Source organism: Gavialis gangeticus, unplaced genomic scaffold (assembly GCF_001723915.1).
Source record: "Gavialis gangeticus isolate Ggan-Ray unplaced genomic scaffold, GavGan_comp1, whole genome shotgun sequence".
NCBI lineage: Eukaryota > Metazoa > Chordata > Crocodylia > Gavialidae > Gavialis > Gavialis gangeticus.
Genome location: NW_017728993.1, coordinates 65,694,304 through 65,708,079, shown reverse-complemented (window position 1 = coordinate 65,708,079; position 13,776 = coordinate 65,694,304). Strand labels below are relative to the sequence as shown.

The 13,776-nt window shown below is 44.5% G+C and overlaps 1 protein-coding gene across 4 annotated transcripts in view; it reads right to left on the bottom strand.

Moving 5' to 3' along the window:
- The window catches only part of PBX1 (PBX homeobox 1), a 349,199-nt gene that overhangs the window by 19,696 nt on the left and 315,727 nt on the right, over nucleotides 1-13,776 (bottom strand). For 3 of the 4 annotated variants that reach the window (XM_019501884.1, XM_019501886.1, XM_019501885.1), the window contains exons 7-8: nucleotides 6,824-6,936; nucleotides 5,238-5,327 (exon numbers count right to left, since the gene is read on the bottom strand). In XM_019501884.1, the coding sequence (XP_019357429.1) occupies nucleotides 5,238-5,327; nucleotides 6,824-6,936 (203 nt within the window). The remainder of the gene's footprint in view (nucleotides 1-5,237; nucleotides 5,328-6,823; nucleotides 6,937-13,776) is intronic. The other variant, XM_019501887.1, reaches the window with a different exon arrangement.

Sequence of the window (13,776 nt, the reverse complement as noted above, 5' to 3'; positions counted from 1 at the left end):
TCAGCAGGCATTGGGGGAGTCACTGTTCCCCCAAGCACCGCCAGGAGTGACCAGGAACAATGGTCACAAGCTGGCAGAGGGAAGGTTTAGGTTGGACATCAGGAGGCGCTATTTCACGGTCAGGGCGGCTAGGGTCTGGAACCAACTTCCAAGAGAAGTGGTGCTGGCTCCTACCCTGGGGGGTTTTAAAAGGAGGTTAGATGAACACCTTGCTGGGGTCGTTTGACCCCAGTACTCTTTCGTGCCATGGCAGGGGGTTGGACTAGATGTTCTGCTCAGGTCCCTTCCGACCCTAGAAACTATGAAACTTAAAGCGCTGAATATGTTGCTTTTTGAATTCATAGTTGGTAGGAAGGGCTCTGATCTGACACACAGGTGGACACAGGTCTGAATACTTGTTTTGTCCAATTTAGGACAGGGATTCCCATGTCCCAGGTGAGTGAGTAATTTAACAAGCAGGATAATGGGGTGTATCTTCTCTTTCTCATTTTCACAAGCACAGACACAAGCATGTCCTCTCATCTTTATTAGAAATTCCATCTGAAAAATCTTCCTAAAGCAATCTCCTATTAATTCAATGTTTCTGCAAAACATTTTTGGTTTTGATGAAATTTTTCAGCAGAAAGAAGTTTCATCAAGAACTTTTCAGCTAGCCCTACCCATTTCACACAGATGTGTTTCACTGACATACATGGAAAAAAGAGACTGCTCAATATCCCTTCATATTTTGACCTAACACAATGCACCATGTTAACGGCAAAGTTAATGATAAAATCCAAGAGCTCAGAGTTCCAGTCCTGAGCCTCTGTCTCCAATTCCACCCTTATTGTAACTCCACAGTATTTCCCTAGCAGAAACAAGTTGGTGTGTTCTGGGGGTGTTGGAGCAGGGCCAAATGTCAGAAGAGACTGCTGGGTTGAAACAATATCATGATTAGGGAAGAACACCTGGTTTTTGAAGTTCTTTGTTCATTCTCAACACTGGCAAAGCACAGCACCCAGCAGCTCCAACCCTGACATGGTAGGTCCCATCTCTAGGAGCGAAACCAGAATGGAGTCTTTGTGGACTATGCAGTTGTCCTCTCTGCTGCTATTTTCAACCTGCAGGCTAGTCTATGGGTCATGGCCACATCATAATACAGTCCTCACAGGGGTCATTAACTGATCTTTTCCTGCCTGTCATAGCAGGGCTGCAAACACTCCACTTAGTTCTGGACACAGTTCTTCAGCTCAAGGTAGAAGGTAAGCTGCAGTGGAAGCAGAAATTCTGCTCGACTGTCCAAGGCTTCTTTTCTTACCTGTTGTGTGACTCAGACTGCTCACAAACTTCCTGTGCTTCACACGCAGCGCCCCCATTCTCTTTAAGCAACCCTAAAAGCCCAGCTACTAACACAACTGAATCCTGCATATGCTCAGGTCCCAATTCTGTGACTCAGGCCTACCATTTCATTAGGTTATTTGCTATACTGTTGTACCCTGCCCTCTGAGGACAACTACAACCACAGTTCAGATCATTAGGCACTTGTCCTTCCAGGTTCAAGTCCATGAGAAGTTTCTTTCTTCCCTGCCCCACAGCCCTTTCTTGATGACACCCATTCACTTTATGAGTCAAAAAGCAACTTCATGCTAGAGGTTGGTGATGCTAGTGCCACCTGGGATATGAAAATCCAGCTGTTTTCTTTCTGCATCAGACATCATTGCTAGTAATAAAGATTTTACAGTTGGGATATAGCTGACGATTTCGATAATGATGTACTGGAAGATAAGAATCCAGCTATTTGAGCTCTGCAGAGCTAACAGGAATAAAAACATGGGCTCTGTTACCAAACATAGCAGCTGCAACCACAAAAACAGATCTCTGGAGTAAAGAAGGGGCCTCCTGGAACTGATTATCTTGATTACAACAGCATTTCAGGATTCTGTGTTCCTAAGGAGATGCAAAATCAATGCACTAACAGAGGTGGAAAGACCACGGTGGAGCAGCTTTTCTTACTGCAACTGTCATCACATTATACTATGATATAGCTGGATAACATAATATACCTTGTATTTTCCAGCCCTCAAAAATCTCTGCAGATCAACTTAGACTTAACAACCCACACTAAGCAAGAACTTCAGCAACATAGTTCTCATTCAGGTCTGATTTCACCAGCCTTGGAAGGCTTATAAGGACAGTTTAAGATGCAATCAGTAAAGCACAGGTGTATGTATTACTAGCAACTTTCATTCATGCCCTCCTGCCCTGCTTTAGTTTTCAGATGGACAGGATGTTCTTCTTCACTTCCTGTCTTAAGGTCACTGCTATCAAGCAGCTATCAAGTAGCCCCTGTGTTTCAAAGGGTGGGTGTCTTGCCTTATATATAGGCACAGTTTATTAAACACTATTAGACTTGATGGGCTGAAAGGAGTGATAGAAATTGCATAGGGATTAGTGACGTGTATAGTATCATCATGTCAGGACTGTCCATGAGACTAATTATTCATGGGGGTGGGCAGAAGTGGGAAGAAACCCCTTCCAAACCTGGTCTCCGCCTTTACCCCCACCTGAGACACCTCCAGGTGCATCTGACTAACAAGCAAAGGGCAGTGCTGCGTGTCACTCCAACTAGGGAAACTCCAGCAGGACAATATGTGTAACGCTGGACAAAAATATGTAACCATTTTTTAATGCAGTGGTGCTCAACCTTCTGGCCCCATGGGCCAGATGAGTGGCGCAGACCTGGGTTGGATCCAGCATAAGGTCTGAGTATGGGGATGGTTCACGGGTAAGATTCAGCTGTATACTGTCCAGTCCTGTGCATCTGGATCCAGCTGTGGAACAACCCCCTCCCCCAATCCTTTGTTAGCCCAACTGTGTGCCAAAATGATCTAGTGTGCAGGGCAAGCTCATTGGTCCATGGAGCTCCCCAAACATCCAGAAATTTGGCAGCAGAGGAATGGCAATTAACACTGCCATTGATCCCCTGCTGCCAAATTTCTGGACCTGTGGGGAGACCCACAAGCCAGATGAGATGGCTCAAAGCGCTGGATCTAACCCACAGGCTGGAGGTTGAGCACCACTATTTTAATACATTCTTCTTAAGTGCCAGCCACCTGCCCTCTGCCCAAAGAACACCACTCCTTTGCCCAATCCTTGTGGCTTGTCAACATGTTTTCCCCTCCCAGCAGATAGCCAGCAAGGCCCTTATGTTCATAAACTGAAAATGGAAATGTGCAGCACGATCGCAGCTTCCAAGTTTCAGATATGCTCCAAGTCAATCTGGATCGCTTCCCCTGCTGTTGCTGGCCTGAAGTATCAGGCCTAAGCCATGCTGCACTGCTCTACCCAGCCTTTTGGACTGAAGTTGGGTGTTGACTAGAAACTCCCTTCCTCGTGTTTCTTCCTTCCCCTCCCCCAGCCCTGTGAAGAAAATTCCCCTTATATTTTGGCTTAACACAGAAGACAGTTATTTTCAAATATATCTCCGACAGTAATAAGCTCAACCTCTCCTGGGGGGGATTTTAATTTATACAAAAGTATCATATCTTATCATGATCAGCCTCTGATTCATTTATTCTTTGGTATTAAAAAGCCAGAAAGGGAATAAATTCAGCTAACATAGAAATTAATGTGAAACGATGGGCTCTTTCATGTGGCATTTTCAACCACAGTTCTTGCAACAGGCTTATGTAATCAGACATAATTATCTGCACATGTTCAGTTACATTACTTCACAAATCCTCGTTGGCCCTGCCCAGTGACGTCAGGCCTCACTGGTAAGCCCCTAACGTCCATTTTCTCAGCATGGCTGAATTGAGAGAAAGAAAGCATCAAACTGAATAGGCAAGGGTTCTACCATTTTCCTTTCTATGCGCCATAGGTGCTCTCTCTCTCTCTCTCACTGTGCTCTGGTAGGGCCTTTAGCCATCCTAGTGAAGTGAGGATCACATGCAAATTTTGTTTCCTGCCTACTGGGAAATCTCTAATTTGACTTCCCAGAAGAAATGCAAAAGGACTAAAAATGGACTGTTGAGCCCAATGTACCAATCTGGACGCAGACAGATGGTAACGGCATGACACTGTATCCCACCTGGGTACCCTTGATGTTTGGCTTTTAAAGCCCAACACTCTCCCTTAACCAAAAGGACAGAGAGACTGGGGAAGCTGTTTTAATGCTTCCACTCGTATCACATCTCGTTCTCAGTGCCTTTGTTCTGAAATGACACAAACTCCTGGAGAATGCCTGCTGGGGCTGATGACATCCCCTACTGGAAGTGGTTCACTTAGAACGGATCCCTTGGTGGTCAAGGCATAGATTCCTGAAGGTTATCCAGAGAAACAGGTCTCCCTTGCCCCTGCCTCCAAAAGGCTTCTCTGCATGTTCTTGCTTGCTCACTTTCTCTCCTTCCCCCACAACAAGCATAAGTCACATACACAGAAAATAAAACACAGCGCAGACAAATTTCCCTTGTTCAAATGTCCCCCCTCCACCTCAGTCTCTCTGTGACCTCTAAAGGGGCCAGAGAAAAACCACACTCCACAAGAACAGCCTCCTTTTTCAGGCTGCCCTCTTGTCCCAGCTTGCTGTCACCGCCACTGAGATGGCGGACGATTGATCTGAGAAATGAAGTTGGATTGCTGTCCCGAATCTACACTCGGTTCTCCTTGTGTCTGTCTGATCGATTTCACTCTGTACGACACAGCTTGTCGCTATGAATTTTCATGCTAGTCAGGAGCCGCCAGCGCACCCAAGAACAAGTAGAAGATGTTTTTAGACTCCCCCCTCCTCCCTTTTTTTTTTTTATCATCATCATCATTTTTTGGCTCAAGACACTGGCTGGGGAAAGGTTATTTTTAGACAACGGCTTGGTCTGTGATGGGCTCCAGCCATTGGGCACCTTGTGGAGATTTCAAGGCTCAGGCTTGCGATGACATTTCCTACCACTGTTCTACTAGGTGTCACCTGTTTAGCAGCTCCTCTCAGCTGAACGCATGTGGCCGCAGGTGCCATGCAAACACTGATTGTGTCTGACAGGCCTAGACGCCAGCTGCCTGCATGAAGCCTGCCCAATCGCCACTTTTTGTGGGCAGAACTCTGCCGTTGGCGTGACCGATACAGAAGCAATAAACTAGGTGACCGTAAAGCCAAGACAAGTCCTACTAAGTGGCATTCTAAGCCCTTTGGCTTTGAAATAATTGGTAGTGAGAGAACAAAAATGAAAGGAGAGGGGAAAAAAAAACAAGCCTATTTTTCTTACACTGATGCCCTGCGGACTATACATCTGACTTGCTGCGAGCCCGTCACTGTATCCTCCTGTCTGGCTGATAACATGGCGAAGGGTATCCACCTAAACAGACCAACAACAACAAAGAGAAAAAATTAGAGAGAGAGAAATTATAAGGCAAAGCTGCTTTGATTCACATTTGACGTGTATTTAAAGAAAAAATATAGCACTATCATTTTCAGAGTGGCAAGGGGGACAGAAGATGGAGGACACCCTCACTTCCCTTTCCAACCCCAAACCCCACCCCACTGGCATTGTCACACCCAACTGTCAGCTCTGAGCACTGCAACGAAGACATCCAGGGAGGAAAGAAAATGCAACAGGGGCAATAAGACTTGCTGGAGTTGCATGCTGCAGCTAACTCAGGGAGTAGACTTTATTTCCCTTTCCCTTCTCCTGCCCCACCATCTTCCTCCTACCCAAGGACCAGGAGGCGCACATCAACTGAAGAGGGTTGTCTGACTCAATGTGTAGGGTCGGCAGTTTCCTTAATTATTTCTGGAGGGCATGGAGAGTGTGCATACCTACCATAGCAAGAGGGCAAGCATCTCTCCCCTACCGTTCTGTCCCCATACACCAACCCCCAAGCTAGTGGCTGCACCAGTGATAAGGAGAGGGGGTTTCAATCTCTGGCAATATGGATTTTTTGGTCACTGAAAAATGTTTCATGCCCAGCCCATGGGAGGACCACATACCTTTGCACTTTCACCAATTGTTTTTCGTATTTTTATAATAAAGGTTTAAAAAGCCAAAAATTAAAGTGATAAGCTGTCTGATCCCCATCTATGACACTCTTCTCTGCATCCAGGGTTGCAAAGGGAGTGACTCTGGCTCAAAAAACTCTTTGCCAACATGAAAGTAGTTGAATGAGAGTCATCTCCTAACTTCTGTAAACGCTAAATGCCAAATGGACCCATGAAATGGTTGGGCGTGGATGGGAAGCAAGAAGCTTATAGAAGACATTACGTGCATCTAAGACTGTTAACAGGCTGGGCCCTCTTTTGTCCAAAGTATGGATCAGCACTTCAGAAATGATGCCCGAAGTTCCTTCTGTGTCTTGCTGGACTCTAAGAGGTTTTGGTGGCTGCCTAGGCCTGGGTGTTTTGTATTTAATTAAAAATGAATTTGTACATTTCAGCATTTCTTTCCTTTCAGTAGACGCCTAGTTTCAGCATCGAACAAACGAGTAGAAGCCTTGGAAATGAGACACCAGTCAGAACATCTGGTCCTTACCTTGAAAAATAAAGCAAACAAGCTAAACCTCAGCTATTTTTGTCTTAGCACATGCTTGTTCTTTGAAACTTCCTTTTCTCCTAATGTGACTATCAAGCCAGAGCCAAATGCATTCACAAAGTGTGGGCAAGATTCCCGAAGACAATGGTTGTTGGTTTGGTTGGGGGGAGGGGGTTTTGGATTTTTTTTTCAGTGTTGGTTCATTTGATTGGTTCATTTGCGCCGTTAAGATTTCACTTTTTGGACAGAAGTGGGGAATGCCAATACAATCAAGGGCTCTTCCAACACTAATGCATTCACTGGCCGTACATCGGATGAGTCCCTACCTGTGACTGCACGTTGGCTCCAACCTGGGCCCCTTGGTAAGAATCCCCATTGAGTGACTGCACGCTCATGAACAAATCTCCAGAGTTTGACATGTTAAAAGAACTGGAAGAACCTGGAAAGGAAAGAGTGAGGCACCTGAATCACAGAAAGGAAAAGAATCCACCCCGTGACTGTCAGCCAAGAGGAAGGAACGACATGCAAAGCAACCACAAAACAAAACAAAACACACAGTCAGGTTAGTAGTATGAAGAACAGAGCAAGCAAAAAAAGGGTGCCCTCTTGAGGTTGTACAAAGCCACAAATTATTACATCGCAACGTAAGGTATGTCCTTCAATGGCTCCCCACTTTGGAGTAGGTTTTTTTTCCCCCCACACACTGGCTCAGATATCCAAAACCCAGCCTAGAGGATCAATAGTGCCATTCTCATTCATCTTAAGGCATTCAAGTCCTTTAGGCAGCCTGAAAATCTGTGTCACTGGGTACGCTGCTGCTGCAGACTGCAGTGTAGAGTAGAGATACCCAAGCTAGTTTTTAACAAGCTATCCCAGGTACTAAAAACAGAGGTCTTCTCAGCAGGGTAAATTAGCCCACACTGAGGTCTGCAATGCTGTTGCTAGACTGCCCCCACTACCCAAGTCACGTATCTCTACATTATACTGCAGTCTGCAGGAAAGATGCACCCAGATTCTTTACTCACCCCCAGGACAGAACTCCCACTAATTTAACAGGAGGTCTCGCCAGTGGGTTGAGAGTGGAACATGCTCTTGAGGACATCAGAGAAGAGGGTGTGTTGCTAACCTCCACAATCAAATAACTGCTGTTCTGTTTCACAATGTGGTGGTAGCAGCACTCCATGAGCTACAAGGTCAGGCTGTGAAGTTACCTCTGTAGACTTCAATTAAAGTCCCACACTTCCATGATGGCAGGTTATAGGTTAGGCAAAATAAGTAACATGATGGACCATGAGAGAATGTAAGGTTCCCCTGTCCCTTTCCATGCCAGCTGCCTATCCACAGTGAGCTCTGCAAGCAAATTACAGATCAGGAGTCCCACCGCATGCACCAGTTGCCACATTACAAAAAGAAATTACAATAATGGAGGCAACTAGGTGGGAAGGAAAAAAAAATGTCTTTGGAGAAACAAGAAGGTTTTCTGCTTCCAGCTGTGAGGTAATCGAGCACCTCCCCTGCCCACTGAAGGGGAGAAAGAAAAAGAGCATACAACTGGAATGCAGGGGTGGGGGAAGATTTTACGGGATTATTTTGAAACTATCGTGCAGCTCAGCGAATTAAGTGTGAGAAAGCTCAACGTGCAAAGTTTGGTTATCAACATGACATTAGCCTTGACACGGAGAGACTTCAGGGGCCCAGGTCAGCTCCACTGTATGGTTAAACCCCCAAACAGCTCGAATTTTCCCCCACATCAAACCCAAAGATTGGCAACCATCGTCTTTGTGGAACTGCCCAGTAATGGTTTGTGTGCAAGCTCTGAAAAACAACTGATAATCTGTATCTCTCGTCCCACCATGGAGACAGAGTGAATACTCCTGATCAAATCCCTGGCCTGAGAAAAACAAAGAAGCCTCATCTGATCAAAGCAACTTTTGGGATGGGGCAGGAAGTGAACATGGGGTCTGTGCTGTCAAGTAATTGGCTTGCCCACTTACTAACCTTGCTAAACTCCTACACCTAAAATGCTGGAGATTCTTAAGTGAAAGAGGAATAGTGGAAAAAACCCTGGTCATGCCCAGTTCATTCTCCCTTTCAGCATCCACGCTCTGCCCCTGTGTGACACAGGATACTGGGCAAGATGGACCTATGGGCTGACCCAGTAAATGTTCTTATGTATGCTCTAAAGATCTCTTCAGAGGAGCTGACTGTGCAAGACTGTGGAACCTCTCGAAAATGAAGAGGAGCTGAGAAGATCACTGACCAGTAAGAGCTTGATCCATCGTCTACTGCAGTCAACAAAATATCATAGTACTTAGGGTTGGAAGGGACCTAAACAGATCATCAGGTCTGACCCAGAATAGAACAGATCCCTCTGACTGCAGTGGGACTGGGATCAGACCCTAACTATGTTAGAAAGAATACAACACCCCAGTTAGACAAAGCCTCAGCTGGATGATATAGCTGGTTGGTCTTGCTTTGAGCAGGGGGTTGAACTAGATGACCTCCTGAGGTCCCTCTCAACCCTAATTTTCTACGATTCTAAAGGCTACAGTGGATCGTGTTCTTGATAAATGCTACCCAATATGTTGCAGAGAATACTCCACTCTTCTGTTAAAACTGGTAAAAGATGCTCATTAGACGCCTGCAATTCCTGTAGCTCTTGCTCAACCAGCAAAGGCCTCCTATCATCCCTCAGTGCCTATGGTTATTTATTAAAGTGTTTCTGTAGTATAGTAGTTATAATCATGTTTGCCTCTCGTACACAAAGGCCTTGGTCTGAAACCAGGCAGAAACAGTTGGATTAATTTTATCCTGCCATGAGCAGGGGGTTGGTCAGAAAAGCTCTTGAGGTTCCTTCTAGCTCTACTTTTCTATGAGCCAAAAGTAGTATCTTACAGGCTATAACTTTGCTCTCCTCTAGCACCCTTCCCCTAAGAACATGAAATTTTAATTAAGCCTCACAAGAAGCAAGGGGGATACTGCTCTTCTCCTTTATTGGAATGGAGAGGCAGAGTGCCTCTCACAAATGTAGCACAAGTCAGTGGCAGAGCTGGAAAGAGAATCCAGGATTCTCTGCGCTACCGGACAACAAGCTGTCTCAAGCGACAAGGAGTTGTTTTTTTCTGCGTGTTCCCTCTCCAATATAGCAACTTCTTTTTCCACACCCACCCTTTAAAAATAATAAATAAAAATGACAAACTTAACTGATATTTTATTGAAAGTTAACAAGCCAGATTGTAAAATGTGTGTGTGTATGTGAGGGAAGGGAGTGGGGGGGAAAGAATAAAATAAACAGCAGCAAACTCTAATTCTGAATAGCACCGGTGTCTTAGAAATCATGAGAGGCACGAGCTATGCCATTTACAAGATATACACTGCTATTGGCACAGAGTATTTTTACAATATATGTGCATATATAAATGGTAAATATGTCTTACTGCCAATGTAGATGCAAAGATAAATATGCGCATACCAATGGACTGCATGTACAGATGCATTTGTATCAAAGCAGTAATTGCCTTTTACACCATCTGCAGTGCTGTTTCAGCATTCTGCCACCTAGGTACAAGGCACGTGTGAAAATTATGAGGGCCCAGGGTCTCTGAGAAGTAGCTGAGAAGGGGCTAATGTACTGGCATAGCAAAGGGGGGGCAGGCAAGAATGCCATCAAAATAAAGACTGCAGTGTGAATGAGACATGGGGCCTGGGTTTAGACAATACTATCCAAATGCACCAGTCTGTTGAGGCTCCACTTACAGATCCAGTCTGTCACCCCAAGGGACCTGCATTTAACAGCAAAAGCTTTGAAATGGTCCCACCTTGACCTGGAAGTCCTCATGAAATAGAACGTAACAATTGTCACATAGCTTGTAAGCTCTTTGGGGCAGGTTCTGTCAGCTCTGGCCAATGTCTGCATACAGCCTAATGGGATGGGCTATGATCCTGGAATGGGGCTCCTGAGAAATCTCACATGACAAATATTACAATAAGAGAAGGCATAACACAGCATGCCAGGAAAAGCACTTGGAACTGATGCTGATGTTTAACTTCTGTGGTTTAGTATTAAACCAAGATCTCTTCACCATGATTCCTTTAACTGGACTCCCAATACCACCAACCTCATTGGCTTCTTATCCATTGCAGCTCCTTTCATTATTTTCACAAGCTTGCTCCCGAGTTACTACTAACATGAGGTGTATGAGGTGTATGTGAGGTAGGGAAGGACAAGATTACAGTTAGCATGTATTTGAAGAGTACCAAATTCTTAGGGCAATGAGGCTCCAAAGTGGTATAACTAGTTGTAATGGGATGACAATAAAAAAAAATATTAAATTTGGGATAAATATCAGGTAAAATGGCAAGGCTTAGGTGGAACAGTCTCCCATGGAAAGGGATGGAAACTGAGACATGTGGCACATTTGAAACAAAATGGTTCAAGATGCTAATATGTCACTGGAGAAAAGCCTGCAGGGATCTAAGGGAGATTAAACTACCTATAATCAAATTAGTTCTTTTCCATCTTTGATATCTGAGATTATTACATCCAGTTCAAAAATCTTTTCCCTGGTATTCAACAGTTCTTGTGTACTTGTTTCTTGCTGCTCATTTTACCTTTTTTTTTAAAACATATTCTTCACTCTCCCACCTAATTTCCCACCTTCACCACTCTTCAATGCTCTTTTCAAACCTCTGTTGTTATATCTTACTAGTGATGAATGATTCTAGTGAAATTTCTGGTGGATCTTTTGTTCAATGGGCTTTATAAAAACATGAAAATTGTGTCCGTGACAGTTGCACCCATCTTAGCTAAAATCACATGTAGTTTCCTTTCCTGCATTTTGCATTAAAATATCCAGGATGTGAATAATGTAAAAGGCTTCTGGTCACACTGAATATGGGCAAGTCAAAATAGCCAAGATCAAAACCCAATGACCATAAGTTTGCTCACAGCTACACATATAGGACTCCCATTTAAGGAACCAAGAGCATAGCACATTTGTTGGAGAACAGAATCTGGCATCACAGACATGTTTTTCTCCAGCATTTCTACCATTATCTAAAATGATGAGAGAATTAATTGAACTAGCTCCTCAGTGGGTAATTTCACTGGAGGCATAGCAGTTCATATCAGCTGAGGATATGGCCTTCAACACTGAATTTACATATCAGCTCTAATTCTTGTTGTGTCTTTGTGCATATCACACTTAACATGGTCACTGAAACTACTATCAACATTTACACAGCACCAGAAGGGCATGGCACTTTAAAATTGAATGACCCAGTCCCTGCCCCAGTGAGGTTACTAACTGAATTCCCGAGTAATACGAACAGGGGATATAGAACACACAACACAGGAAGGTGGGAATAACAGAAGACAGGTGAAGTATCAATAATCATATAGTGCAGAAGGCTGGCCAGCATTTCAGATTCAAAGGGGTTGGTAGACTATAACTGTCCCCTCAATAAGCAGTGTAAAAAAGAAGACATTAAAATAGAAAGGGAACAAAGGTATTGGCCACTTGAGACAGTTTTAACCTGCACCTCTGCTACTCTGAACATGAGAATGCAACAGGTGCTGGTGTGAGGTTCTTCAGCACTCAGGTAGACCTGCAAAATGATCAATGTAAAATCTCATTCATCCTTTCCCTATTCCGTGATGTCCCCACAAAAGGGAGTGAACCCTCTCCCAATCTGGCAGTACAGAGAGCGACCCACTAGAAACTTGGATGGGCTCTTTCTTCTCTTCTGTCATCATTCCCCACTTTTTACTTTAGATGTTTCTTATGTGAAGCCTGGTGATTTGGCCTTGTCTAATACGCCAGCGGATCTGGAACTCTGGGATGGGCTTTCCCAACAGGCAGCATGACTGGAGCTGCCATCCCCCCCTAGATTTTTTTCCCTTCCTATCTTGATTTTCTTATATTTCTGAAGTTTGCCTCCTTCTCTTCCCCCCACCAGCCTTATTTCACCTCTCTTTCTCCAATCCCTCTCCTCTGCTTGCCCATTGCCATTTTGCTTTTGTTATTACAAATAAATAAAAGGTCAACTTTACCTATCTACATCTCAGTCAAGCCTATCAACTGGTTAGTATCACACTGGTGTCTAAGAGGTGATTAAGGAGGGCTGCCACCTTTAAATGTCACTTTCACATAAAAAAATACTTCCACTTCCCCATAAAACAGTGACAGTGAAAGGGCCCAAAATCAACAGAAGCTAGTTCAGTTGCACGAGCTTGTGTACTCTTCAAAACCACAGGATTTAGGCATAAGAAGTATCTAACTTGTCAATCATACATAGGCCTGGCATCTTAACAGAGCAACAAGCCTCAGTTTAAAAACTCAGACTGGATTGGTGGAAACTGGAAGGAAATAATCAAAGGGACTGGATGGCTCATGGCATGCAAGATAGAGCCTGTAATTCAATCTCACCCAGAACAATAGTTCTCAAAGCTTTCAATCATGAGACAGATGAGATAAAACAGCAGATCTTCAGTGAGGAGCCCTGGCCCCAGGTAGGGCTGTGAGTACCAAAGAAATTCAACTAGAATAGTTGGGCTCACACAAGAAATGGGGTTGTCACCTGACTAGAAATGGGACCTAGAAGTGGGGTTATGAGCCAAGAAATACTGAGGACCACTTCTCTTGTAAGAAAGAGAAAGTATCTGGTGAGGCACCTGGCAAAACAGGCTCTGGGCTGAACAGACAAGGAAGTGCTAGGCAGGGAGAGGAGCATCTGAAACATGGGCCCTCAAAAATGAATAGATGGTGTCTATAACCAGAAACGACTCAGTCAGTCAAATCACCTTGGTTCTGTGCTCAGGCTCCACAGGAGAGAGGACATACAGCATCCAAAGCCCAGTACCATCTGACTTAAAAGGGACTCTCTTGGCAATGGCTAGCTGGGGCTGAGGTGCACAAACATCAGTCAGGTGAAGGGCTGCCTCTTGCTGCTTGTGTCAGCACTTACATATACTTCAGGTCAGGCATCATATGATTTTGGATATTACTGCTCATGGTTCTCAGGAGGGGAGTGAGAGTGGGGAACAGCAAGGGACATGCACACTCTGAAGATCTAGGTTTGTTTTTGAAAAAAGGGACAGGATCAGGAGCCTTCTTTTTAACTGAAGAGAAAGGAAGACTGGGCACCTATGACACACGGAAAAAGGAATCCCATATCCTGTCAGGGCACATCAAAATATTACCAAAATAATTAGTATTCTTCTTAAAATGCCATGAAAATACACAAGCATTTGTGTCTCTGACGATGCTCTTCCACCTAC